The sequence below is a fragment of the Cnephaeus nilssonii genome (genome assembly GCF_951640355.1).
Source record: "Cnephaeus nilssonii genome assembly, chromosome: 20".
NCBI lineage: Eukaryota > Metazoa > Chordata > Mammalia > Chiroptera > Vespertilionidae > Cnephaeus > Cnephaeus nilssonii.
In genome coordinates this window covers 44,128,314-44,152,029 of record NC_137091.1, presented here as the reverse complement: position 1 = coordinate 44,152,029, position 23,716 = coordinate 44,128,314, and the positions used below count along the sequence as shown (strand labels likewise).

At 60.3% G+C, this 23,716-nt stretch overlaps 4 protein-coding genes across 7 annotated transcripts; 2 read left to right on the top strand and 2 right to left on the bottom strand.

Moving 5' to 3' along the window:
* Positions 1-418: 418 nt before the first annotated feature.
* Positions 419-8,879, bottom strand: SPHK2 (sphingosine kinase 2). Of its 4 annotated transcripts, none has more exons than XM_079800768.1 (7): positions 8,299-8,879; positions 7,102-7,235; positions 3,225-3,699; positions 2,306-2,455; positions 2,112-2,206; positions 1,910-2,025; positions 419-1,522 (listed from the first exon to the last, which is right to left on the bottom strand). In XM_079800768.1, exons 2-7 carry the CDS (start codon positions 7,120-7,122, stop codon positions 427-429), a joined length of 1,953 nt encoding a protein of 650 aa, XP_079656894.1. In that variant the 5' UTR covers positions 7,123-7,235; positions 8,299-8,879; the 3' UTR covers positions 419-426. The 4 variants fall into 4 exon arrangements, with proteins under 4 accessions (XP_079656894.1, XP_079656895.1, XP_079656893.1 ...); XM_079800769.1 differs by having other exon boundaries at positions 8,328-8,879; XM_079800767.1 differs by lacking the exons at positions 7,102-7,235; positions 8,299-8,879 and adding an exon at positions 5,008-5,516.
* Positions 8,880-8,993: 114 nt separating this feature from the next.
* Positions 8,994-12,907, top strand: RPL18 (ribosomal protein L18). Its single transcript, XM_079800794.1, has 7 exons — positions 8,994-9,065; positions 10,192-10,278; positions 10,593-10,700; positions 11,102-11,200; positions 11,802-11,925; positions 12,102-12,171; positions 12,775-12,907. The coding sequence occupies exons 1-7, from the start codon at positions 9,063-9,065 to the stop codon at positions 12,848-12,850; spliced, it is 567 nt and encodes a 188-aa protein (XP_079656920.1). The 5' UTR covers positions 8,994-9,062; the 3' UTR covers positions 12,851-12,907.
* Positions 12,908-14,806: 1,899 nt separating this feature from the next.
* Positions 14,807-23,660, top strand: FAM83E (family with sequence similarity 83 member E; the record flags this gene model as incomplete). Its single annotated transcript, XM_079800774.1, has 5 exons — positions 14,807-15,274; positions 16,197-16,364; positions 16,698-16,822; positions 20,689-21,136; positions 22,690-23,660. 5 exons carry the CDS (start codon positions 14,807-14,809, stop codon positions 22,963-22,965), a joined length of 1,485 nt encoding a protein of 494 aa, XP_079656900.1. The 3' UTR covers positions 22,966-23,660.
* SPACA4 (sperm acrosome associated 4) lies at positions 18,794-19,425 on the bottom strand. Its single transcript, XM_079800796.1, has one exon. It carries the CDS (start codon positions 19,350-19,352, stop codon positions 18,894-18,896), a length of 459 nt encoding a protein of 152 aa, XP_079656922.1. The 5' UTR covers positions 19,353-19,425; the 3' UTR covers positions 18,794-18,893.
* Positions 23,661-23,716: the final 56 nt, after the last annotated feature.

The following is a 23,716-nucleotide window of genomic DNA, read 5'->3' as shown; positions in this document are numbered from 1 at the left end:
AACCTGCCCCTCCTGGCCAGTTAAATGGAGGCACCGGAGTGGACAGGGCGAGACCGGGCCCTGACTGGCCAGCCCGTACATCCCAGGCCCCATCATTAGGTGACGCGGGATGAGAGGCTCCGCCCTCAGCCGACCTGGTCTTCCAGGAGCTGGAAGCAAGGGTCTGGTCTGAGCTGCCCTCATTGGCCAGGCACTACCCTCCCGGGCGAGCCCCCTTTCCTGTGACCCTCATGGCCCTCACCCCCTGGCATTCGGGCCACCCTCTAGCATCACCACCGGTCCCCAGGAGGCGGGCACAGTCCTGAGACAGGGGCTCCCCTGCACGCGGGGCCTCTTACCTAACTAGCAGCCAGGCCCCGCCCCTAGCGAAGGCCCCACCCCCTTGGAATGTAGGCCCCGCCCATCGCAGGCTCCAAGTTTTGAGGTTCAGGGCTCTCGCCCAGGGCGGCCTGGAGGCCCAGTGAGCAGCGTTCCTAGGCCCGGATGCACCTGAGCCTGCAGGGGCCCGTACTCCACCTGCTCCCCATCCACCGTGAGCACTCCGCGAGGAGTGAGCGGCTCGAGGCGAAAGGCACGAGCTGCGGCATAGCCCAGCTGCGGGCAGCCCAGGCTGAAGTGGCTACCTCGCTCCATGGCCAGGAAAAGGCGCAGCAGCGCGGCTCGGGAGATGCCGCCGCGCACCCAGCACAGGTGCACCAGGCCGTCATCAAAGCGCGCGTGGGGAACTGCCACGAGGTCAGCCCCCAGGTGGCTGGGGGAGATGGCCAACATGAGCACAAAGTCCCCCTCCAGCGTCACCCAGCCTGGGGGTAGTGGGGTACCCAGAGGAGGAAGCAGGTGGTCTGGTGGGCCCCCAGTAGAGATGACTCCCGGGTCACCATCAGGGGTGGGAGGCAGTAGCCCAGAGGATGCTGGCACTTCTGGTCCCCCCTCGGTGATGGGTGAGAGTAGAGCTGATCTGGGGGAGCCAGGGGGCGAGGGCAGCAGTGGGTCTGGGGACAGAGGAGGATCCGCAGCCTCGCCCCAGTCCCTGGCCAGCTCTGGGCCTCCACCATTGAGTGACAGGACGGGTATTGGTTCGGGTGAGTCAGGGGAGGTCAGGGCAGGCTGAGGCAGGGACAGGGGCAGGTCAGATACAGAGCGATGAAGGGGGGAGTGGGCCACGGTTCGAGCTGGGACGGGGGCCAGGGTCAACTCTGATTTGGCACGGGGCAGGCCATGGGCAGGGGTGGGTGAGGCAGGCTCCACGGTGGCAGGCAGGTAGGAGATGCGTCCACGGTAGGTGTGCAGTGTGGCAAGGCCCAGCACCGTGCCTAGTGTGAAGCGGGCACTGCCCAAGGCCCTGAAGCGCTCGCTCTGGATGTCCACGTCTGACACGAAGCCCCAGGCCACAGACAGGAAGGAGAAACAGCGGGAGCCCGAGGCCAGGGTCACAGAGAGGAGGTCCAGCGGGCGGCAGCCACCCCGGCAGAGCAGCAGTGAGCAATTGAGCAGCAGGTCAATGCCCAGGGCCTGCTCAAACCTTCAGAGCCAGAGACGGATTGACAGTGAGAAAGAGTAAACAGGGCTGGGTGAGAGACAGAGTGCAGAGTGGGGAGGAGACAGGCAGACAGCAAGGGGACCAGGCCGGCCATGTCCCCAGGCCCACCCACAGCCACCTGGCCACCTCCAGGTGGACTCTTCTTACTGGGCCAGGTTCCCTCTCGATCCATCCCACAAGCATTCACTAAGTGCCACCTGTGTGCCAGGCACAGTTCTAGGCTCTAGGGATACTGGGAACAAGACCCGCAAAAATAGCAGGCTGATGAACCTGACAGTGGACTGGCAGCGGGAGGGGAAGATGTGCCCGGTCCGTTATCCCTCCTCCAGGGTACCCTCAGGCTCACCGGAGGAGGAAAAGCCCACCTACCCCCCATGCTGGTTCACGGCTCCAGCCAGGGCGTTGCCGGAGCCACAGGGGAGGATGCCCACAGGCGTCTTCATCGCCTCTTCCCAGTCAGGGCGATCTAGGAGTCCATTCAGCACCTGCAGGGCCGGAAACCAGACACCTGGGTACTGTTCCTGGCCTCCACAGTCCCCCCAAGGCTCGGGGCCCAGGCCTCCTGTCCTACCTCGTACAGCAGCCCATCTCCCGAGACTGTGACGATGCCATCCCACTCGCTCAGGCTCAGTCCCTGGACCAGCTCCCGAGCATGGTTCTGTCGTTCTAATGTGGGAAACCAGGAGGTGAGGCAGGCTCTTCCACCCCCCAGGACGCAGGAGTGCAGCCCCAAGCCCTCACCTTCCATCCTGCCACCGCCCTTACCTGTCTGGATGAGGTTGAAGGACAGCCCAGCTTCGGAGATCATGGGCAGCACGTGGTTCTTACACAACTGCCAGGCCAGGCCCCTCCCCCCAAAGGGATTGACCAATAGAAGCAACCGGGGTGGCCTTGGCAGAAGTTGGGAGGTGATTTCTGCAGAGAGAGGGGAAGGAGTCCATAGAGGCCAGAGACCCAGGCCCCTGACCTCAGAAACAGCAACTGCAAACAGCCCCCAACAGACGGCTGGAGGGCTGGCACCCGAGCCTCGTTTTTTTGCCTCCCAGGCTTCACGTGCCCAGGCCACCCCCTTCTGAGACAAAGACGGGGCTTGGGTGTCTAATCCCAGCGCCCTTTGGACCCACGTGTGGGAGGAAGGAGAGCTCCGTTCCTCACCAACACCCAGATCCCAGATCAGGTTGCTTCACTCTGCGAGGCTCCATTACTGTCACCATCCCTTAGGACCATCCCCCAGGCAGCCAGCAGGAGCCTGGAGGACCAAGTCCCACCAGATGGGGACCCTTGAATCTTGACCGTCCTGTGCCAACTGAGGCCCCCGGGAGGGGGGAGGGGGTTCCTGTGCCTGAAAGCCTTCTCTGGGCACCCCCTGAGCTAATGTTCTAGATGCCACCTCTGGGCGCCCTGGGTGGTGACTGATCACGTCTCAGTCTGCTGCCCTCATCGGCCCGGGAGCCTCTGACTCACCCGTGGTCAGGCCCCATGGAAGGGGAAGGAAGAGACAAAACCTAGTGAGGGAGCAGCAGGCACAAATAAGCTTCCTCGGCCTGTGCTTCTGTTCCTTCGGTAGCCTATGCCTGTCTGGTAGCACTTTCATTACAGAGACATTACACAGCACACAGAGAAGTAGACAGAGATGCCCACAGAGGGAGATCCGCAGAGACTCGGAGCTTGCCCAGGACCTCACCCCCATTCCCAGGCAGCTGCAGTCCACGGAGCAGACACGTGAGGACAGTGGCCCAGCGCTGGACCTCAGCCCGGTTCTCCTCATAGGTGGCCGCCCCATCAGCCCCAAAGGTACGCGTGGCTCTGCGCCGGCCCCCGCGCCGGCCCCGAGGGTAAGTGTAGATGCAGAGGTAGGCCGCTGAGTCAGAGGGGCTGCGGCTGCGCAGGGTGCAACAGCCCGAGACCTCGGCCAGCAGGACCAAGCCGCCCCGGGGCCTGGCTTCAGGCTTGGGGCGGAGCCGCTGGATGTGCAGAGCCTGTGGTGTGAGAGTGAGGGCAAAGCGCGGGCCTCGGGCTGGGTAGGAGCCAAACTCGCCATGCAGGAGTGGAGTGCTGGTGGCCAGGGGTGACAGCGGTGGTGGGGCCATGGCTCTGGGCCTGTCCTGGGCAGTCCTAAGCCTGTGGCCCCAGCTCCAGCTCAGCTCCTGGTCTGGCCTCTGTGGGAAAGAAGGGCAAGAGTCAGAATCCAGGACCCCCATGTCAGGTGGAGGGAAGTGGGCCGGGCCTGTGGACAGGGAGAGACAGTGAGGGACAGTCACAGGTGCACCGGAGACAGACAGGCCCAGACAAGTGTGGGGAGACCCCGAGGAAGCAGGGAAGGGATCCGGTGGACAGGAAAGCCAGCATTCTGGAGGGTCCACACCCGGGCATGCAAACATTCATTCATTCATTCACCCCCTACATAATGACTCAGTACCCTCCATGTGCCAATCACAATCCAGGCCTAGCAAACACAGCAGGGAACAAAATGGACAAAACCCCCTGCCTTCACAGAGTTTACATTTTAATCATAAAACAGAAAAACAACATAAAGAAATACAGTGTGTTGGGTGATAAGGGCTTTGGGGGAAAATTAGGTAAAAGGGGACATGCAAAGACAGAGAAAAACAACACACATCAGTCATCTCCAGGTGGAGAACGTAACAAGGGAGAGACACCTGGACACAAAGAAAAAGAGGGATGAGATCTGAGAGCCGGAGAAACACTGCGAGGAGACAACAGCTTAATGAAATGAAACTAGGATGATGGAAGATACTAAGGAGAGGAAAAGTGTAGGGTCGAAAAGGCCAGGGAGAAAAAGAGAAGACAGAGGCAGGAGGTAGAAGATGCAGACACCAGTCAAGACCGAGAAAGGGATGTGACATGGAGGGACCAAGGAGTCAGAGAGCTAGAGGAGCCACATGCAGGCACCTGCAAGGGGACAGGGTTTTCAGAGCTGGACCCTGAGCACTGACCTGGGCATCTGGCTGCCTGCTCTGCGGGGAGGGAATGGGAGCCAGGCGTGAGGTCCCCTCCCCAGAGGCTCTCCCCCTGCCCTCTGCCTTGCTTCTGCGGCCTCCTCCTCCTTACTCACCTTTGTTCCCCTCTGCTCCGCCCACCCAGCCACCTGCCAGTCCTGCCCCTCGGCTGCCCCAGACACACCCCCATCTGTGGCCTCACCCTAAGGAGTCACCTCTGCCCCCTGCCCTGGCAGCTCCCTCAGGCTCCCCCACCCCACCTCAATTCAGGTTTAGGCAGGGCCCTAGATCTCCCCCAGTCCTGGGTCCGAGTCCTCCGTCTCTAGTCCGCAAGTCTCTGGCCTGGTTTCCATGCTCTCCTCCCCTCCAGGTACCCCAGACCCGGGCCTGGGTCTCTAAGCCCTAGGTCTCCCAATCCATAAGCCTGAGTCTTTGTCTCCGGTTCCCCCTGTCCGGGGCCTCTACTCCCCCACGCCCCTCCCCGATTTCCACCACCCAGTCCCAGACCTGGGTTTCCATTCCTGGATCCTTCAGCCCCGGTTCTGGTTCTCCATCTCCATCCCACAGCCCTGGTACCCCAGTCCCGGGCCTGCGTCTCTCCGTTCCTCTTGGTCCCGCGGTCCCCCAGACTCGGGTCCCTGCCCGGACCCCCGCACCCTCCTCACAAGCCTGGTCCTCCTCCAAGCTGCCCCTCAAGTCAGCGCCAACCGCCCCCATCTGACCCAGGGGTGTGGGGGGGGGGAGTGTGGCTCCGCTCAGCCAATGGCCGTGCGGCTGGCCTGAGACGCACCAATGAGGGGACGTGGGGGGTGGGCCCAGCGACCCGCGAGCTTGGCGCAGGGGCTGCCGCGGGAGAGGCGGAGCGCTCGCGAGATCCGCTGCCATTGTAGTTGAGGGCACGCGCGCACCACGCCGCGGTCACGACTCTACAGCCGGGGACCAGGTCGCCATGTTTGTTGAGGGTACAGGGGCCAGTCCATTCATTGGGTTTATAAAAGAGAAGGGGCGTGGAGGGAGGTCTTCAGAGGCAGAGAGAGACAGAGCCTAACACAGGGAACCAAGACCCAGAGATAGGCAAAGGGCGTTAGGAAGAGACCCAGAGAAGCAGCCAGAGGCAATGAGAGACGCGCAGAGAGAGTGTTATCTCTTAAGATAGAGTCAGCCCTAGCCGGTTTGGCTCAGTGGATGGAGCACCGGCCTGCCGACTGAAGGGTCCCGGGTTCGATTCCGACCAGGGCACATGCCCCGGTTGCGGGCTCGGTCCCCGGTGGGGGGGCGCGCAGGCAGCGGCCAATCAATGATTCTCTCTCATCATTGATGTTTCTCTCTTCCTCTCTGAAATCAATAAACATATACATATTTTAGAAAAGATAAAGAGTCAGATAGATGCAGAGAGATAAAGAGACAAAGACAGTAGAATTAAGAATGTGCAAGGTTAGGACTCTAGAAAACCCAGAAAATGACAGAGAGAGAGAGAAAGAGAGATAAGGACTGACACTTCCGGAATGAAAACCAGGGAGGAGAGGCTCATTAACTCACAAATTATTAATAAGCCATAGGGATGTATTGTATAGCATGGGGACTATGGTCAATATATGTTCTATTAACGCTGCAGGGTGACAGGTGGTAACTGGACTTGTGATCATTTTGTAATATGTACACCTGAAATTCATTTAATACTGTATGTCAATGTTTTAAAATGTCACCAACTATTTACCTTGGGCCCAAACCAGAGTGGTGCATGACATAAGCTTCCGCCTAGTGAGTGACCCAGTTACATGACACAGAAGAAAGATGGGAGATAGAGTATCTGTGAGACCACTAGGTCAGGGGTGAACAGGAGAGAGAATATTTTTTAAAAATATATTTTTATTGATTTCAGAGAGGAAGGGAGAGGGAGAGAGAGATAGAAACAACAATAATGAGAGAGAATCATTGATCGGCTGCCTCCTGCAGGCCCCCCACTGGGGATCAAGCCCGAAACCTGGGCATGTGCCCTGACCAGGAATCGAACCCAGGACCCTTCAGTCTGCAGGCTGACACTCTATCCACTGAGCCAAACTGGCTAGGGCCAGGGGAGAGAATACTGAAGGCTCAGAGACTGAGAGGACCTGAGACCAAGAGACAGAAAGCAAAGATGTTGACAGAAACATAGAGAGGCAAAGATCTGGTGAAGGTGAAAGAAATCAGGGCAAGAATAATATCAGGAGATGTAGAAACAGACAGGATGGTAGAGAGAAAGGCACATGCTAAAGGAGACAGGGACAGAGCTTGCTTTCCAGAATGAGATGAATGGAGGAAGGAGTTCATTTATTGCCAACCATGTACCTTGTGTTCAACCCAGAGTAGCAGCAGCACCAGGTAATACATGCCTGCCAAAGGATGGCCCAGAGAGAGAGGAACAGAAACCCAGTAAGATGGAGAGACAGGGAAACACAGCACTTGGGCTTGGGGCCCAGACAGAAAGGCAGACACCCTGACCCAAGAGGCTGGGACTCACAGACAGAGACCCAGTTACAGAGATGAGGGAACAGGGAGGGACAAGGAGGAAGAGGAAACCGTCCCAGGGTCTGGTGCTCTTGACTTCAGATAGACCCTTACCTGCTGCTTCGAGGTGTCCATTCATCGGCCAGCCCTCTGCTGTGTTATCAACAACACCCTGGTCCTGGGTCGGAGGCCATGGGAGGGTGGTCTGGTAAGGAGTCAGGCCTCACGGTTCAGCCTGGCCTCGGGCGCTGTGGAGGAGAAGTGAGTAAGTAGGAGCACCGAGGGCAGACGACAGGAGGCCAGGCTGGGTGTGTGTGAAGCCCACGAAGAAGGGCCTTTCTGAGAAAGGAGGAGAGAGGTCAGCTTTTTCACTGCCCCAACCAGTTCCTTGTCTCATCTACTAAGGGCCAGTCAATAAATAGGGGTGGAGCCTAATTTTTTTTAATCCTCACCTGAGGCTATTTTTTCCACTGATTTTTTTTATTTAAAACATTTTTAATATATTTTTTCATTGATTTCAGAGAGGAAGGGACAGAGGGAGAGAAACATCAATGATGAGAATCATTGATCGGCTGCCTCCTGCACGCCCCCTACTGGGGATCGCGCCCACAACCCAGGCATGTGCCCTTGACCAGAATCAAACCCTGGACCCTTCAGTCTGCAGGCCAATGCTCTATGCACTGAACCAAACCAACTAGGGCTGCACTGATTTTTTAGAGAGAGGGAGAGGGAGGAGGAAGAGAGAGAGAAAAACACAGATACTAGAGAGACACATCAATTGGTTGCCTCCCACTTGCACCCCAACCGGGGCCAGGGGATTGAACCTGCAACCGAGGTATGTGCCCTTGACTGAGAATCGAATCTGCCACCCTTTGGTCCTCGTGCTGACGCTCTAACCACTGAGGAAACTGGCCAGGGCCTAATTTTTATTGAGCGCTTATAATGTGGGAAGCATTGTCCTATGCATTTTTACTAACTTATACAACGCTGGATAACATCCTATGTGCCAGGCCTATTGTCACCCCCTTTTTGTAGATAAGGGAAGTGAGGCACAGAGAAGTTAAATGATTTGCCCAAAATCACACTGTTATTGGAATTTTAATATTTCTATGTCTCTGCTCCTCCCCGGATCTCCATTTCTCGCCTCTTTCTAGGTCCCGCCCCCCTCAAAGTCCGTGTTTGTCCACTACCCTTCTGGGTCTCTCTTCCTTCTCCCCTCTAAATCTCTGTCTCCCTCTAAGTCTCTCCTCCCCTCTCAGAATTTTTTTTTACCCATCCCCTCTCTCTACTCCACCCCCAAGCCCGAGAGACCTCAGTGTGCCTCCTCTGCGCTCCAGTACCGTGCACATCCCTCACAACGAACCCGCTGGGCCATGTGAATCTCTGGCTGAGAAAAGCAGCCCCCAGGTGGCAGAGGCTGAAGAGGGATCAGGGAAGGGCCCCCTGGGCGCAGAGGGAGAAGCGAAACCTAAAAGGTAAAAATGCAGGCTGCTATAGACTGGGCTGCAGCAGGAAGATCTCGGATTAGACCTCAAGTAGGACTTTCCTAAGCTGAGGCCGCGCCTGGAAGTACCAACACGAGATAAGGCAGTCTGATAAGGAAATGACCCGAGCACGGAGTCAGAGGTTTCCCAGAGGTCTAGACTAGCCCCTCCTGCCCCGCCTCCTCATCTCCAGCTTTCGGCCCGCCCAGTCCTCCTGAAGTCACAGAGAGGTTGTCGGCTTCGGGCCAGAGAGTCACTGCGCGACCAGTCCTCCCAGGTCCGCGCGACATCTGTCTTGCTCCCAGAACCCTTTCTTCCGGAAGAGCATCGAGACCAGGGTCTGGGTAGGGCTAGAGAGGCCCCCGACGTGCTGGCCCTTTTTTTCTCTTTGGTTGTTTCCCCCCCCCCCCGCCCTTATTCCGGAAGTGCCCATCTAGCCGTCAGTCCGATTCACCATAGAGAAGCCCTAATCGCCGCAGAGTGCCGGGTCGCGCTAGTGTGACGTCACGCAGGCGCCGCTAGCTGCAGGCTTTCCCCGCCCACTCGGCTCCGCTCTCTCTTTCCGGACCTGGTGGAGCAGAAGGCGCCATCATGGTGAGTGCGCTTTGAGGCGTTTGGGGCTCGGCCATCCGCCTCCATCCACCGCGGTTTCGGGCTGGGGGCGCGCCAGAAGAAGGCACGGGCCCCGGGGGTGTCCGAAGGAGGGGATTCCCGTGGTGGCGGGGCTATTTAGGGGCCCCCGAAGAGCAGGGATGCGTCAGTCATAGCAGCCTCCACCCCTCCCGTATTTTTCCATTAATAGCTCCCATTGAATAGATGCCCGAATTGTACGAGGTGGCTAAGTGATACCGGGGTCAAAATGCCGGGAAGTGGAGCCTGGATTCTAGGCGCTGGTCCCACAGCCATTCAGTTTCCGGCCTTTTGCTGCCCCTGCCCGGACCTGTCACTCCCCAACCTGAAAAGTTGGGTTCTGGGGGTTGTCGAGCGTCCCGTACCCGGGTTTTGGAACAGGCAGGCCTCCGGGGGGAGGAGTCTAGGGTCCCTGCCCGCCCTGAGATCTGGCTTTCCCAGCCTGTGCCCGACTTACTCCATCTTGTTAATGGGCGCACAGTAATCCCGCCTCTCGGGTTCTGGTTTGGGAAGAAGTTGTGTGAAGTGCTCACCATACACTCGTGCATAAGTGTTAGTTAAACGGGAGCTGTCAAGTCGTTCTTCACAATTCATAACAGTCTGGAAAGGAAACCACAAAAACAGGCGTGGGGAGTCGCGGGAATGGTGGGCCATCCTGAGTTTTCTTAAAGCTAAAGTGGGAACCTTCTCAGTAAAGGTTCGTTATTAGCGCCTGCCGTTGGTGTGAATGTTTTCGGCCATTCTCCAAGTGTGGGAGCAGCATTCAGAACTTAAGCGCGTTGTTGAAAAAGTCAATTTACAAAGAAATAAAAACGTTGACTGAGTTAATGTGGCTACTGTGTTAAAACTTCCCAAGGTGCTGGGTGTCAGGCTAAAGGCTTTGCAGGCAGGGTGAGCCCCTTTTTACAGGGGAGTCCTTTGAAGTCCAGAGAGTTGAAGCGACTTTCCCAGGGGTGGATCTGGGATTTGTTGTCCCTGCAGAGCCCGGAACTCTGGCTCTCTCTGGGAGATAAGTAGGCATTGAGGATGTTCATGGGGTGAGTAACCTGCAGATCACAATGGGGTCTATGGTCTCCCCTTCGCCCTGCAGGGAGTCGACATCCGCCACAACAAAGACCGAAAGGTTCGGCGCAAGGAGCCCAAGAGCCAGGACATCTACCTAAGGCTGCTGGTCAAGGTGAGGTCAGGGCCTGTGACCCTTGGGCAGGGCCACCCCAAACCTGCAATGTCCAGGGCTTCCATTCTAGTGTCTCCCCTGGCTCCTCCCAGCTGGGCTCATGTCTCAGAGCGTCTGGAAGTTCAATGTTTCCAGCTTCTGTGCTGTATACAGCTGGGGGTTGGGGGCCCTGACCAGGATGGACCTGGGCTAGCTCTCCCTGGAGCTCACTGAGATAGGGGAAAGCCAGGAGTCGTTTGTTTGCCCTTAGGAAGTTGGGGGGGAGGGGGGCGTGGCCTGGAAATTCACATTCCCCCTTTTCCCTTTCCCTCCAGCTATACAGGTTTCTGGCCCGAAGAACCAACTCCACTTTCAACCAAGTGGTGCTGAAGAGGTTGTTCATGAGTCGCACCAACCGGCCGCCTCTGTCCCTTTCCCGGATGGTGAGGGGCTGCTGGGGGGACATAGCCAGCCTGGGGAGCAACTGGATTGTGTCAGGAGCTGGGCTCTGGGAAGGAGGGTGGGCTTGGCGCTCTGACCCTCAAGTTATAGTTCAATTCAACTGGCTTGGCTGCTTGGCCTTGTTTTCCTTCTCCTTGTGAGGTGGGGTGGCTTCATGAGATCATCCTGAGGCTTCAAGTCACATAGCACAAGTCTTAGATGTCAAGAACCCTCCTGAGAGGGGTCTGTTGAGAATCTGCTTGAACCTGAAACTAGCACAGGCTAGTTTGAGAGACGGTTGAGGGTGGGTTTAGGGCCAGCTGTCCTGGTCCTTGGATGCCTGAAGCTGCAGGATTGGATTCAAACCCCAGTCAGGACTTAATGGGTATCTCCTCCCCCAAAGATCCGCAAGATGAAGCTTCCTGGCCGGGAGGGCAAGACCGCCGTGGTTGTAGGGACTATAACTGATGACGTGAGAATCCAGGAGGTGCCCAAACTGAAGGTGAGTGGGGAGGGGCTCTGAGTGGGGGTGAAGTCCTGCGTCCCTGGGCAAGCCCCTCTGGGGCGCTGCTGACAGTGCTGGCTCTTGAGCCAGACAACCTGGGTTCGAGTCTAGATTTCTCTGTCACCTCTGAACAAAGTGCTAAGCCTTTTTCTTTTTTTAATATATTTTTTTATTGACTTCAGAGAGGGAGAGGTAGAAATATCAACGATGAGAGAGAATCGTTGATTGGCTGCCTCCTGCATTCCCCACGCTGGGGATTGAGCCTGCAACCCAGCCATGTGCCCTTGACCGGAATCAAACCTGGGACCCTTCAGTCCGAGGGCCAGTGCTCTATCCACTGAGGCCCTAAATCGTTTTATGCCTCAGGTTCCTTAAGGCGTAATGGCTTTGAATTGCTGCATTCTCAAAGGAGTTGCTGGAAGTAAAGTGATAAAAACAGCTGTTGTGCACTCGGGTTGCTCCCTCCAAAGGGAGTTAGTTACAGGCTGAGCAAGCAGCAGGCCTTCTCTGTGGGGCCAGGGCAGTGAACTGTAAGTCCCAGCAGCCCCTGGGTGGCCATGCAGGGGCTCTGACTGGACCTGTTCCCCTGTGTGCCCAGGTGTGTGCCCTTCGTGTGAGCAGCCGTGCCCGGAGCCGCATCCTCAAGGCTGGGGGCAAGATTCTCACCTTCGACCAGCTGGCCCTGGACTCCCCCAAGGGCTGTGGCACCGTCTTGCTTTCTGGTGAGCGATGCTTAGTCCCCATGGCGGGGCCTAGTCCCCGTGTCAGGGGTGTGAGCAGTGTGACTGCTGACAGACTGGGACGCCGCGCGCCCCCCCCCCCCCCCACTATCAGCCTGAGCCCCGGAGCTCTGGGGGCTGGGTTTCTGCCTGACCTGCCCCTTCCTTCCCTCCCCCAGGTCCTCGCAAGGGCCGCGAGGTGTACAGGCATTTCGGCAAGGCCCCAGGAACCCCCCACAGCCATACCAAGTGAGTATGCCAGCCCTGTGCCTCAGACCTGACTCCCGCAGTGCAGTCTAGGCCAGTGATGGCGAACCTCTGACACGCGTGTCAGTGCCATTTCTGATGACACGCGGCCGCTGAGGTGGCCGCATGCTGAGGATGAAACATTTATGTTATTTAAACTATAAATATCGCGAAATAATGTTTTTTCCTCAAAGGGACACACTACCCAAGTTATGCTCAGTTTTTTGGCGAAGTTTGAAACACCAAGCTCAAAAGGTTGCCCATCACTGGTCTAGGCCTTGCCATGCTTCTGTTCCCCACACCAGCCAGCCTCGGGCCTCCCCACAGCTCCCCGCCTCCCCTACCCACTTGCCTTCAAGACTCCAAGCTGTTTTAGGCTGAGTTGGCATCTCCCAGGTGGGGTCTGCATTGTACCCCCGCCTCGGGGCTCAGGTTGACCCCCCCAGGGCCTGGTGCTGACTTCACCACCCACGGTGCCATCTTGGCTTCCTGCACTGCCAGACTTTCCCAGCAGCCTGGTTGGTATCACTACTGAGGCCCTCCTGGTGTCCTCTGGCGGAGTTCCCAGCTAACAATCGGCCCTGACCTCCTTTCTCTTCCCCACAGACCCTACGTGCGATCCAAGGGCCGGAAGTTCGAGCGTGCAAGAGGACGCCGGGCCAGCCGCGGCTACAAAAACTAACCCTAAATCCTATCATATTAAAAAGGTTTTGGATGCTGATGGCCCTGTGTGTTATTGGGGGATGGAGTTGGGAGGTGAGCCTGTGGGCCAGAAGGCATTTGTTATGGGGAATTGGACACCCGCGCAGGTCTCCATGGAGACTAGCCCCGCCTCCGTCCAGGTGTTCTACCAGCCTTCCTTCCCCCTCAGCCTGCAGGCGCCCTCTGGCGGTCTAGTCTGTGCCCAGCTCTGCTTCTGGGCCTCCACCTGTTGGACCCTTGCAGCCCACTATTGCGGAAGCCGCGCCTCCTCCCCAAGAGCCAGGTGTCAGGTGTTCCAGCACCTGCTTCCTGGGATTAGCCACACCCCTCTTAAAGGACCCGTGTTCCCCTCCCCTGCACTAAAGATTGGGCGGGCTTGGATAGGGAAGTGTGGAGGTGGGGCTGCTGTGGGGACAGGTGAGGCACCCCCTTTCCTGAAACCTGAGTCTGGCGGGCCTCTGGCCTCTGGGGAAGCAGCCTGGTGAGTGCTCCCGGGTTGGGACCTCATACCCTGGGCCCCACACCCCAGGCCTCCCCTGGGGACTGCGTGGGCCCTCCCTGTGTTGACACAAGGGGCTGGGTTCCCAGGATGCCAGGGTGAAGCCTGATGAATGAGGCCAGTCTGCCGGAGGAAGAAGCAGAAATCAGCTCAGGTTTGAAGACCGGGATTATATTGTCCTCCCAAAAAGGCAAGAGGAGTGGGAGCGGGTGGCGAGCTGGCTGGGACAGGAGGGAGAGGGGACCTATAGATTTATTCCTCTTCTTTCTCTTGCAGGGCTAGTTGCTGTGCCCTGGAGGAAGGGGGCATCTGGGTGCTGGGATTGGAAGGCGGGGTTGCCCAAATTGGGGTCCACAGGTTGGGTCAGGAGCCTCAAATGATGTAGAATGGTCCTTGTCCAACCTGGATTAGGCATAAGTGTGCAGTCAGCTAGCAGGAGATAGTGGAATTCAGGCCCCAAAGGCCAGGGATCAGCTGAGATCAGAGGACAGGCGGGGGCACCCAGTCCCAGGAGCGGTGGCTGCCCTCGGGCTAGAGGGGTTGAGGAGGTCATGGGCGGGTTCCATGGTAATGAGACCCCCTGTGGCGCGCTTCCTCCACTGTAGCCGCCTGAGTGGGAGTGAAGGCCCATCCCCCAGGAGACCTGGTTCCCTGGCTGGGACGGGCGATGCCCAGGCTGAGGGCTGGAGTACATTTCTCCTGGGCTCAGGAGGAAACAGAATGGTCAGCCGGTGAGAGCTGTGAGCTAGCCGGCCAGCTGTTGGGCGAAGCATCCCCTGGACACAGCTGGGAGTTCCACCGGGTGGTCAGATACTGAGCCTGTTGGTCTTCCAGCCAAGAGAGGCCAGAGGATCAGTTAGACTAGACGTGCTGCCGGCCCGGGGCACACAGGCAGCCCGCTCTCCCTTTGGTGAGAGACGTTCAGGTGGTTGCAGCCAGGCAGGCAGCCTGTTGCCTGGAGATGGTCAGGCAGTAGTGGGCCTTGGGCCAGGGCAGGTAGGTGGTCAGCCTGACCACGCCTGAGCCAGCGGGAGGGCCCGCCGGGGCATCGTGTGGCCAGCAGGCTGGAGGTTGTCGTGCGCTGGAGCAGAGATGGGCAGCTGACAGGCCACCGGGTGTGGAGACAGTGCCAGGTACTCAGCCAAACCCACATGCAGGACCACCTGTGGGGGCAGCCAGATCATCAGACAGCTGACAGCAAGGTCGGATGGCCGGCCAGCCATGGCGGCTGCAGGCTGGCGGGCAGTCGGTCTGAGCAGCATCGGGCGGGCGGTCATGTGCGCAGTCTGATCGTCAGGACAGCACAGGGGGCCACCGGATTCCTCAGCGGCCCTGGAAGCCTGGCATCCGAAGCCTGAAAGGAGCCCCTGATGGTCAGGGCCTCGGAGACGGCCACACCCTCAGACGCCCGGCCTCAAGGTCCGCCCCGGGGGCCCCATGGCGGCCTCGCAGCTGGCAGCACTGGAAGGAGTGGCGTCGGCGGCCGGGGAGCCGCCCCTGACGGAGACCAGCCCGGGCTTCCTGTATTCCGAGGGCCAGCGGCTGGCGCTCGAGGCTCTGCTGAGCGAGGGCGCGGAGGCCTTCCAGGCGTGTGTGCAGCGCGAGGGGCTGCGGCCCTTCCTGGGCGGGGCCGAGCTGCAGGGCCTGGCCGCGGCGGCCGAGGACTGGACGGCGGCCAAGCAGGAGCCCGGTGGCGCGGAGGGAGCCGTGGCCGGCGGGGACCCCGCCAGCCTGACCTACTGGCCCGGGCAGTCGGAGGAGCCGGTGCCCGTGCTGCGGCTGGGCTGGCCCGAGGACTCGGGCTGGAAGGGCATCACCCGGGCGCAGCTGTACACCCAGCCCCCCGGCGAGGGCCACCCGCCCCTCAAGGAGCTGGTGCGCCAGGAAATCCAGGCCGCCTGCAAGGTGGGGGCAGGGCCTGGGGGGCCTGCAGTCCATTCCCCAGACCCAGACATCCTCCCTGCAGCTCCCCGCCTGGGAGCGCCGTCTCCCGGGCCAGGGCATTCTCACCCAGGGCCCCCGGGGACTGTCAGGCTCACACCCCCAGACTCACCCTCAGCCTCTTAGATATGAGGGGCCCCATCTTCAGCCAAGATCTGGGTGCCCTTAGACATCCATGCCCCTTGGACCTAATTATGATCCCTCTTGTCTCAGTCATCGACCCTCCCCTCCCCCGCCCCCAGGGAGGGCCTGGATGTCTCCCCTGCAGCCCCCTGGCCGGCCCGTTTTTATTTGAAAGGTTTGGTGTTTGCCAGCTCCCACGCCAAGTACCTTACCTGGGTTAACGTGTAATTCTCACAAGGGCCCTGTGAGGTTGGGACTCACTACGTCCATTTAGGAGATGAGGAAACAGGCATGGGATGTTAGGTCTCTCGCCTGGAGTGGCCAAGCAGAGACTTGAACCAGGAATCAGGGCTCATCACCACACCTTCTGCCTGCAAGACGCAGGTCCCCGGCAGCCCCCCAGCCCCAGAGCCTCCTTTGCTGACCCAGCAGGTCAGCCCTCCCTCTGCCCCCGGCTCCAGGGCGCCCCCAGGACCCAGGTGTGCAGGTTCCCACAGTGCACTGCGCTGCACATGCCTGGAGCAGTGCCACCGGGTAGCATCCCAGCTCGGGGGACCCCGCTCACCATTGTTGACATGATGACAGTGGCACAGCCGAGCCCGGGGGCTCCAGGGAGTTCTGCCCGTTATTCACGTGCAGACACTGTGAACATCCCACAGAGGCCGGCCCTAACCAGCCCCCCAGCCTCTCACCGCCAGGGCCCCACCTTCTGAGGGTCCCCCATGCCCCAGGCTCTATCCACAGCCCCTCTCCCCGCCCCCAGCTGGTGGCCGTCGTCATGGACATATTCACCGACCCAGACCTGCTTTTGGACATGGTGGATGCTGCCACGCGCCGCTGGGTGCCCGTCTACCTGCTCCTGGACCGCCAGCAGCTGCCTGCCTTCCTGACGCTGGCCCAGCAGCTGGGCGTGAACCCCTGGGCCACAGAGGTAGGGCCGGGCGGAAGGGACCTGAGTCCCCATCCCCTGGTGCGGGGGGCAGCGGAGGCAGACCCGTCCCCGGGGTCCTGGGCCAGCGAGGCGGGTGCCAGCAGAGAGGGTTCCCTGGGATCTGGAGCCCGTGGCATTGGGGAAAGCAGGTGGGCCTTCCCACAGGGTCCCTCTGAGTTGGGGGAACCCTGAATCCCACGAATGGTGGCCCTGGGGAAGCTGGGACAGGCTCTCCACGAAGTGCTGGGGGGCCAGCCCGGAGGAACCCCCAAGTGGAAGGCTGTGAGGTCAGCCTCAGCAAGGCCATGTCCCCCTCCCCCCCCCACCTCCCAGAACCTGGACATCCGTGTCGTGAGGGGCTGCAGTTTCCAGAGCCGCTGGCGACGGCAGGTGACGGGCGGGGTGCGGGAGAAGTTCGTGCTGCTGGACGGCGAGAGGGTCATCTCGGGGTCCTACAGGTACAACCCTCACCCCAGTCTCCGAGCATGCGGATCCCCTCCCAGCCGCTCGCTCCTCATCTGTGAAATGGGTCTGAACACCTGCCAGGAGAGGGGCTGTCATTGGGACCGGGCTTGGGGTGGGAGCCAGGCCTGGCGCCCGCCTGGGCCCTGCTGCTGGCCTGGCTGCTGGCCTGGGGGAGTCTTCACCTCCCTGACCTGCTTCCTCTCTGGAGAATGGGGCCTGCAGGGTGTGCCTAGGACTTTCTAAACCGGGGGGCCGGGCCTGGATTGGCGTCCCAGGTGGCCTGGGTGGGGGCAGGGCCTGGGGGAGCCTGTAGTCCATTCCCCAACGCCACCTCTCAGAGCGTCTGGGAAGGAATGAGACCTGGTGTGCCAATGGCTTGGTCCTCGGACCGTCGGATGGCCCCCCTCTGCTCTTTTTGGGGTCCGACCAGCCCTGGGCCCTGGCTCTGCGACCCTGGGCCTCCCCCACTCTGAGCCTCAGTTTCCTCTCTGGAAAGCGTGGATAATGAGCAACCACCTCGTTGGGTCACAGCATGGGGGGGTGGGTGGGGATCTGGGCACAGATGGCCTCAGTTTATGTCCTAGCTCTGCCAGTTACTGGCTGTGTGACTTTGGGCAACTGACTTCACCTCTCTGTGCCCCCTGCTCACCAGAATGGCGCGCTTAGTGACTTTAGGGCAGGGGTGGGGAACGTCCGGCTCTCAAATTTGTAGAAGGCTCTCAAATCATTTGGTTTGGCCCTGCCTTGCACAAGGCATTAGGGGAGAGTTAATTAAATGTTTGACCAAATATAGCAGGCTGATTTTTTTTTTTTTTTTAATTTCAGAGAGGAAGGGAGAGGGAGAGAGAGAGAGAGAGAAACATCAATGATGAAAGAGAATCATTGACCGGCTGCCTCCTGCACACCCCATACTGGGGATCGAGCCCGCAACTCGGGCATGTGTCCAGACTAGGAATCGAACTGTGACCCCCTGGTTCATAGGTCAATACTCAACCACAGAGCCATGGCGGCCAGGCTAGCAGGCTGATTTAAAAAATATATATATGGTTTTACTGATTTTAGAGAGGGAAGGAGAGGGAGAGAGAGATCGAAACAGCAGTGATGAGAGCGAATCATTGATCTTGATCGGCTGCTTCCTGCACACTAAGCACCAAAGCATTGCTTGAGCCCACAACTCAGACATGTGCCCCGACCGGGAATCAAACCGTGACCTCCTGGCCGACGCCGAACCGTTGAGCCACAGGGGACGGGACGGGCTAATTTTTAAATTGAGAATCTTGTATGGCCCTTGGCAGAAAAAAGGTCTCCCACCCCTGCTTTAGAGTGAGGTTTCCCCACGAAGGTCCTGCTCACGTCTGGGCCGATGGCTTTGTCCCGGGGCGCTCCTGGCATTGCCGGCTGCAGCCCTGGCCTCCGCCCAGCAGATGGCGGTAGCATCCCCTGTTGAGCACCTTTGCCAAAGACCCAGGTGTGTGGCCTGGAACATGCCTCAGGCGGACCCAGAGGACTGGTTACAACCCCGATTTCTGGGCCCCACCCCCACCCAGCCGGCCCGGGCTGGGGCCCGCGCATTGGCACTGCCAGCAAGTTCCGGTTGGTCCGGGGACCACACCTAGAGAACCACCAGGGCCAGGACTGGAATGTTTCAGAGGGAACCTGCCTTCCCAGCGCCACATGCGATTCGGTGGGAGAAGGGTCCCTGGCACGGAGCATCAGAAGGGCTTCATACACATCAGCTGTTGTTTATTAATATGATTTTGACCGGGTTTCATCGACGCTAAGGGACCACAATGAGAGGAAGCATCCTGACCAAACTGTGAAACGCTATCGCGTCTTAGAACCAATGAGCACAATGTTACAGCCAGACCCGGGGCGCGGTCCCCCTGCTAGGTCAGGCTCCGGCGTGGCGGAGCCCTGGGTCCTGGGGGACAGCCTGGAACGGAGGAAGCCAGGGCCACGGGGGTTTGTCTGGGGCCCCTGGCCTTGGACGGGGGAAGGGGGAGGAGGCAGGGCACAGGAGCAGCAGAGCCCGAGACCAGTCCCGGGTCCTGCCCTCCGCGCCCGTCACGGCCCATGAAGCAGCCGCAGCGCGCCCAGCGCCAGGCCGGTGGCGGCGCCCGCCCGCAGGCCGCCTGCGGGGGTGGGGGCCCCGTTGCACATGTCGCCGTCGCAGCATCTGGAGGTGAGGCTGTAGGTGACGCCCTGGTAGGTGACGGGCTCCTGGCGGCCACACTCCTCGGATCCCACGCAGCCTTTGTTGATGACGGGGCCGAGGTCCTGGGCTGTCCCCTGGCCGATGAAGCACGCCTCGTCGTCGCCACAGGCCATGGGGATGCCGGGGCAGTCGGCGGAGTCGGTCAGCTCACAGAACATGCAGTCCTTGGCGCCGGCCGTGCCGGGGGGCAGAGCCACCAGCAGAAGCAGTAGCCCGCCGAGGGCCACGGGGGCCTGGCGGTGGCGACAGGGCCCGAGCCGGGCGGTGGGCGTCGGGGGCCTCCCGGAACTGCTCAGGGACCGCCGCATGCCCACGAGACGTTTGCCCCCGGCTCCGGCCTCCCAGGGCCAGCAGCTCCGTGTCCTTGGGTCCCAACCCTCCGTGTCCCTCTCAGGAGCCTGGTCGTGACCGCGGTCTCGAGCCCCAGGGTCTCGGAAGCTTTCCCGGGACAGAGACCAGCCAGCGGCTGCTGCCCGAGGAGTCTCTGTGGAGCGGAATGGGGTGACCTCACAGACCCCTTAGGGTTCCACTGGCCACTCTGGGGGTGAGGTCCTGGGTGGGGGAGGGTGTCACAATCGGAGGGGCAGGTTGGCCCGCTGACCGGCCAGGGAGCGAGGTCATAGCCACCTCGCTTGGCACAGCCTTTACCGTCCTGGCCACTCAGTCGTCGGCTCTGCTGGGTGCTGGGTGCTGCGCCTGCCGAGTGCCCGTGCCGGCCCATTTTTCAGATGAGCAAACCAAGGCTCAGGAGGAGAACGTGACGTGTCCAAGGCCCTAGAGCCAGGATTAGAGCCCAGGTTTATTTAATACCTGAAGAGGGCATTTATTGAGCACCTGCTGTGTGCAAGACCAGTGTTTAAAATATTATTTTTTATTGATTTCAGAGAGGAAGGGAGAAGGAGAGAGAGACAGAAACAACAACGATGAGAGAGAATCATTGATCGGCGGCCTCCTGCACATCCTCCCTCCTGGGGATCGAGCCCACAACCCAGGCATGTGCCCTTGACAGGAATTGAACCTGGGACCCTTCAGTCCGCAGGCCAACGCTCTATCCACTGAGCCAAACCAGCCAGGGCAAGACCAGTGCTTTAGATAGCAACCACTGTGATGGCAGGACTGGGAAGGGCTCGGCTCATCGCAGATCCCAGGCCTGTAGCGCTGGGCACCGTGCAGGGAGCTCGACCCTTGTTCTCTCGCTCGAATCTTCCTGTGTTTCAGCTCCACCTCCCAGCTGAGCGAACGGGCACACGGAGCAGGCGCAGCCGGAGCCTGGCACACAGCCAGTGCTTCACAAATGGGGGTCATTACAGGGAGCAGCCGAGTCTCAAAACAGTCCCCGTGGGTGTCAGAAAAGGAACCCCATCTCGTTTCAGAGGGGGAAACCGAGGCATCCCTGTGGGAACCGGCAGAGCCCAGGTTTAGAGTCAAGTCTGAGTTCAGATGATAATTTCACTTCCTTAATGTGTTGTCCTCACAGGGTAGGTGGTCCCATTCTACAGAGGGGGATGTTGAGGCCAGAGGGCGGCACGATTTTCCTGCAGTCCTGGTCCCACAGCCTGCCCTGTGAGCAGGTCGGGGACGGGGGATGGGGACTGGATCTCGGGCTGCGCAGAGGTCCTGACCCCCCCCCTTCCGTGCCCCCAGCTTCACATGGAGCGACGCACGCCTGCACCGCGGCCTGGTGACCCTGCTGACGGGGGAGATCGCCGACGCCTTCAGCCGCGAGTTCCGGACACTGTACGCGGCCTCCTGGCCGCTCCCGCCGGCGCCCGCCCCGGGCCCCTTCGTCAGCACCCTGGGGGGGCTGCAGCTGGCCCGCAGCCCGCACAGCGTGGCCCGCCGCCACTCCGTGGCCCCCGTGTCCCCGCCGCTGCCTGACGTGTCACCGCTGACCCAACGCCTGGCCGCCTGCCGAGTCCTGGACAGAGAGCGGCGGGAGACCCAGGCCGTCCCGGGGCCTGCGCTCAGCGACATCCTGCGGAGCATCCAGCGCGCCCGGCCCGCCAGCGGCCCCCCAGCCCGGCCCAGCCGCTCCCTGTGGGACCTGAGCCGCCTGTCCCAGCTGTCGGACTCCAGTGACGGTGACAATGAGGTGAGACCTGTTGGCCACCTGAGAATGGAACAGCTGGCAGAGGGTGGGGGCAGCTCAGGCCACAAAAGGGGAAGAAGGTGCTGCTTGCTTGTTCAAGGTCAGACAGTAGGGCTCAAGGGCCCTTACTCTGTTTTCTGAGGGCCTACTAAGTGCCTGGCCCCCGGGAGGCAGGGAAGCCAAGCTGCTCACCTGAGTTTCTCATCACACTGTGTTTCCTGAACCCACACTGTGTGCTGGGCTGGGGAGTGCCGGGTGGCATGGAGCAGAGACCCCAAGAGCCCTGGGTGTGAATCCTGGCGTGATATACCGGCCGTGAGAACCGGGGTGGGGGTGGGGGGCGGAGACTTGCCTTCTCTGAACCTCCGTGTTCTCATCCAGGAAATGGGCTGGGCGGTAGCTTCCTCCTCAGTTTGGTTGGGACAAGGAGTCGATAGAATGAAATAGAATAATATCCGCTCTTAACACTAAATTCCCCAAATGGAATTTATTTCACAACATCCTCATCCCAGGTCAGCGAGGCAGGATGCCTACCATGCGCATTGCTGCGGATGGAGAGCTGAGGCCCAGAGAGGTTCAGTAACTTGCCAAGGGTGAACCAGCGGTCTTTCCCGGGCGCCTTCCCGTGTGCCAGGCCCCGGGCCAAACGCTTTCACAGAAGTAGTTAAATTCAACCTTTGCCGCAATCCTAGGAGGCGGATGTCATTACATCTCTCCATCCGTCCGTCCATTTCACAGATGGGAAAACTGAGGCACCGGGAGGAATGGAGCTCAGCCCTGGTTGCCTCCCAGGTGGGGCTTTGACATTCTCTATGCCCTGGCTTCCCAGATTCCAGTGTCATGAGCTCAGAGGGGACCCTTCTCCCCCTGCGTAGACACTTGGGTTTCAACAGGGCCTGCCCCAATTCTCGGGGGGACCCTGGGCAGGGCCTCCAGGTCCCTGGCTGTAAAGTGGGCTGTTGAGAGAAGGTCAGAGCAGAGCCATGTGGGAGAAACAGGCTGACCTGGGGGACAGGATCTCTGTGAGCTGTGCCCCCTCTCAGCCTCAGTTTCCCCACCTGCTAAGTGGGAGCTAGAGGCCGGTCCTGAGGGTGAGGGAGAAATAGCCCAGGAATTGCCTCCCTCAGTCCCAGGGGAGAAGGGGGATGGGCAGGGCAGGGCCAAGGTCCTCGCCTCCACCTGGTCCTCAGCCGCCCTCACCCAGCATCGCCTCCCTTGGCAAATATTTGCTGCCCCCACCCGGGCGGGCGGCTGCTGGCTGCTTCCTGTTCCTCCCCAGCTGCAAACTGGGGGGGACACACCTCCGGGCCCCTTGGGAGCTCCGGGGGTCCCAGGCCTCCCTGCTCACTTCCCTCTGGTTCTGGAGCTCAGGGGCCTTCTCCCCGCCCCTCCGTGTCCCGCCCTCCTTCCCTCACCTCCCTCTTCTGTGTCTTCCTCCCTCTTGTCTCCTCTTCTTCCTCCGTTTATGGTCTGTCTCCCTCACCTCCTCCAGCTTTCACCTCCCTGGACCCAGCCCCCAGGAGCCTCCGCTCACCTCCTCCTCTCTCCCTCCACAGCTCAAGAAGTCCTGGGGCTCCAAGGACACCCCAGCCAAGGCCCTGATGAGGCAGCGGGGCACTGGGGGGGCCCCCAGGGGTGAGGTGGACTCCCGTCCTCTGGCCGGGCCCCAGCCCTGGGGCGGCCCCCTGCCCCTCATCCCTGGCCGCCGCCTCCGCTACCTGTCCCCCACCCGAAGGAGGTTTGGAGACGATGCTGCACCCAAAGCCCTGGAACCCAGAGGTGGCCGGCAGCCGGGCTGGGCCACCCGGGCCGGACTCAGGGGGCGACCCTGACCGGAGCCAGAGCCACACTGGACGACAGCGTGCTGGGAGCCCCGCCTCAGTGCTGTGCCTGGGCCTCAGAGTCTGGGAAGGAGGAGGGATTTCCCCCCAATTATCCTGGAACTTGGGCAAGTCCCGTGCCCACCCTAGACCTCAGTGTCACAGCCTAGAAAATGGGCAGGACGTCTCGATGAGCTGGGATCCCAGAACACTGCACATTCCGCCCGGGCCACGTGAGAACGTCTCTGAGGGGCGGCCTGGCGGGGGGCCCCATGCTGGGTTGTGTGTGGGGACGATGGGGGTCCCTGGGGTTCACCTGCTCAGAAGTGTGGGCAACTGAGCTGGGCTCAGGGCAGGAGAGACCTCAATCCAGGGGACTGAGCTGAATGATGAGGGACTCAGATTGTGGGGACACCCCTGCTGGGGAGCGGCTCAGGGCCCTGGAGAGGGACTGGGCAGGTGCTGGGACAGTTTTATGGGTGCTAAGGGGTTAGTTTTTGGGGCTTCCTTTTCCCTCTGCTCAGAATAAACCTGCCTCCTGCCAAAAACGTGCACTTTCCGCAGCCTAGTGGGGGAACCCGGGGTCCAGGCCCCCAGCCCCACCTCCCTCAGACCCAGGAGCCCAGGCCGCAGCACCCTGACCCTGGGAAGTCAGGCGCCCAGCGCTATGGGGCTTCTGAGTCACCCACCGCGTTGGTGCACCAGGTGGGGAAGAGGACCCGCCCTGGGGAGGCCCAGGTGCCGGTGAAGGGTCCCCACCCGG

Bases quoted from the DNA above. Each gene is read 5' to 3' on its own strand.
- SPHK2 (XM_079800767.1), bottom strand. From the start codon at position 5,385: ATGGCAGCGGATCTCGCGAGCGCTCCGCCTCTCCCGCGGCAGCCCCTG. The intron at 2,456-3,224 runs GTGAGGTCCTGG...CTCTCTCTGCAG, and splicing joins GCAGCTGCCTGGGAATGGGG to AAATCACCTCCCAACTTCTG. The intron at 1,523-1,909 runs GTAGGTGGGCTT...CTGGCTCTGAAG, and splicing joins GCCGTGAACCAGCATGGGGG to GTTTGAGCAGGCCCTGGGCA.
- RPL18 (XM_079800794.1), top strand. The intron at 11,201-11,801 runs GTGAGTGGGGAG...CTGTGTGCCCAG, and splicing joins AGGAGGTGCCCAAACTGAAG to GTGTGTGCCCTTCGTGTGAG. The intron at 11,926-12,101 runs GTGAGCGATGCT...TCCCTCCCCCAG, and splicing joins TGGCACCGTCTTGCTTTCTG to GTCCTCGCAAGGGCCGCGAG.
- SPACA4 (XM_079800796.1), bottom strand. From the start codon at position 19,352: ATGCGGCGGTCCCTGAGCAGTTCCGGGAGGCCCCCGACGCCCACCGCC.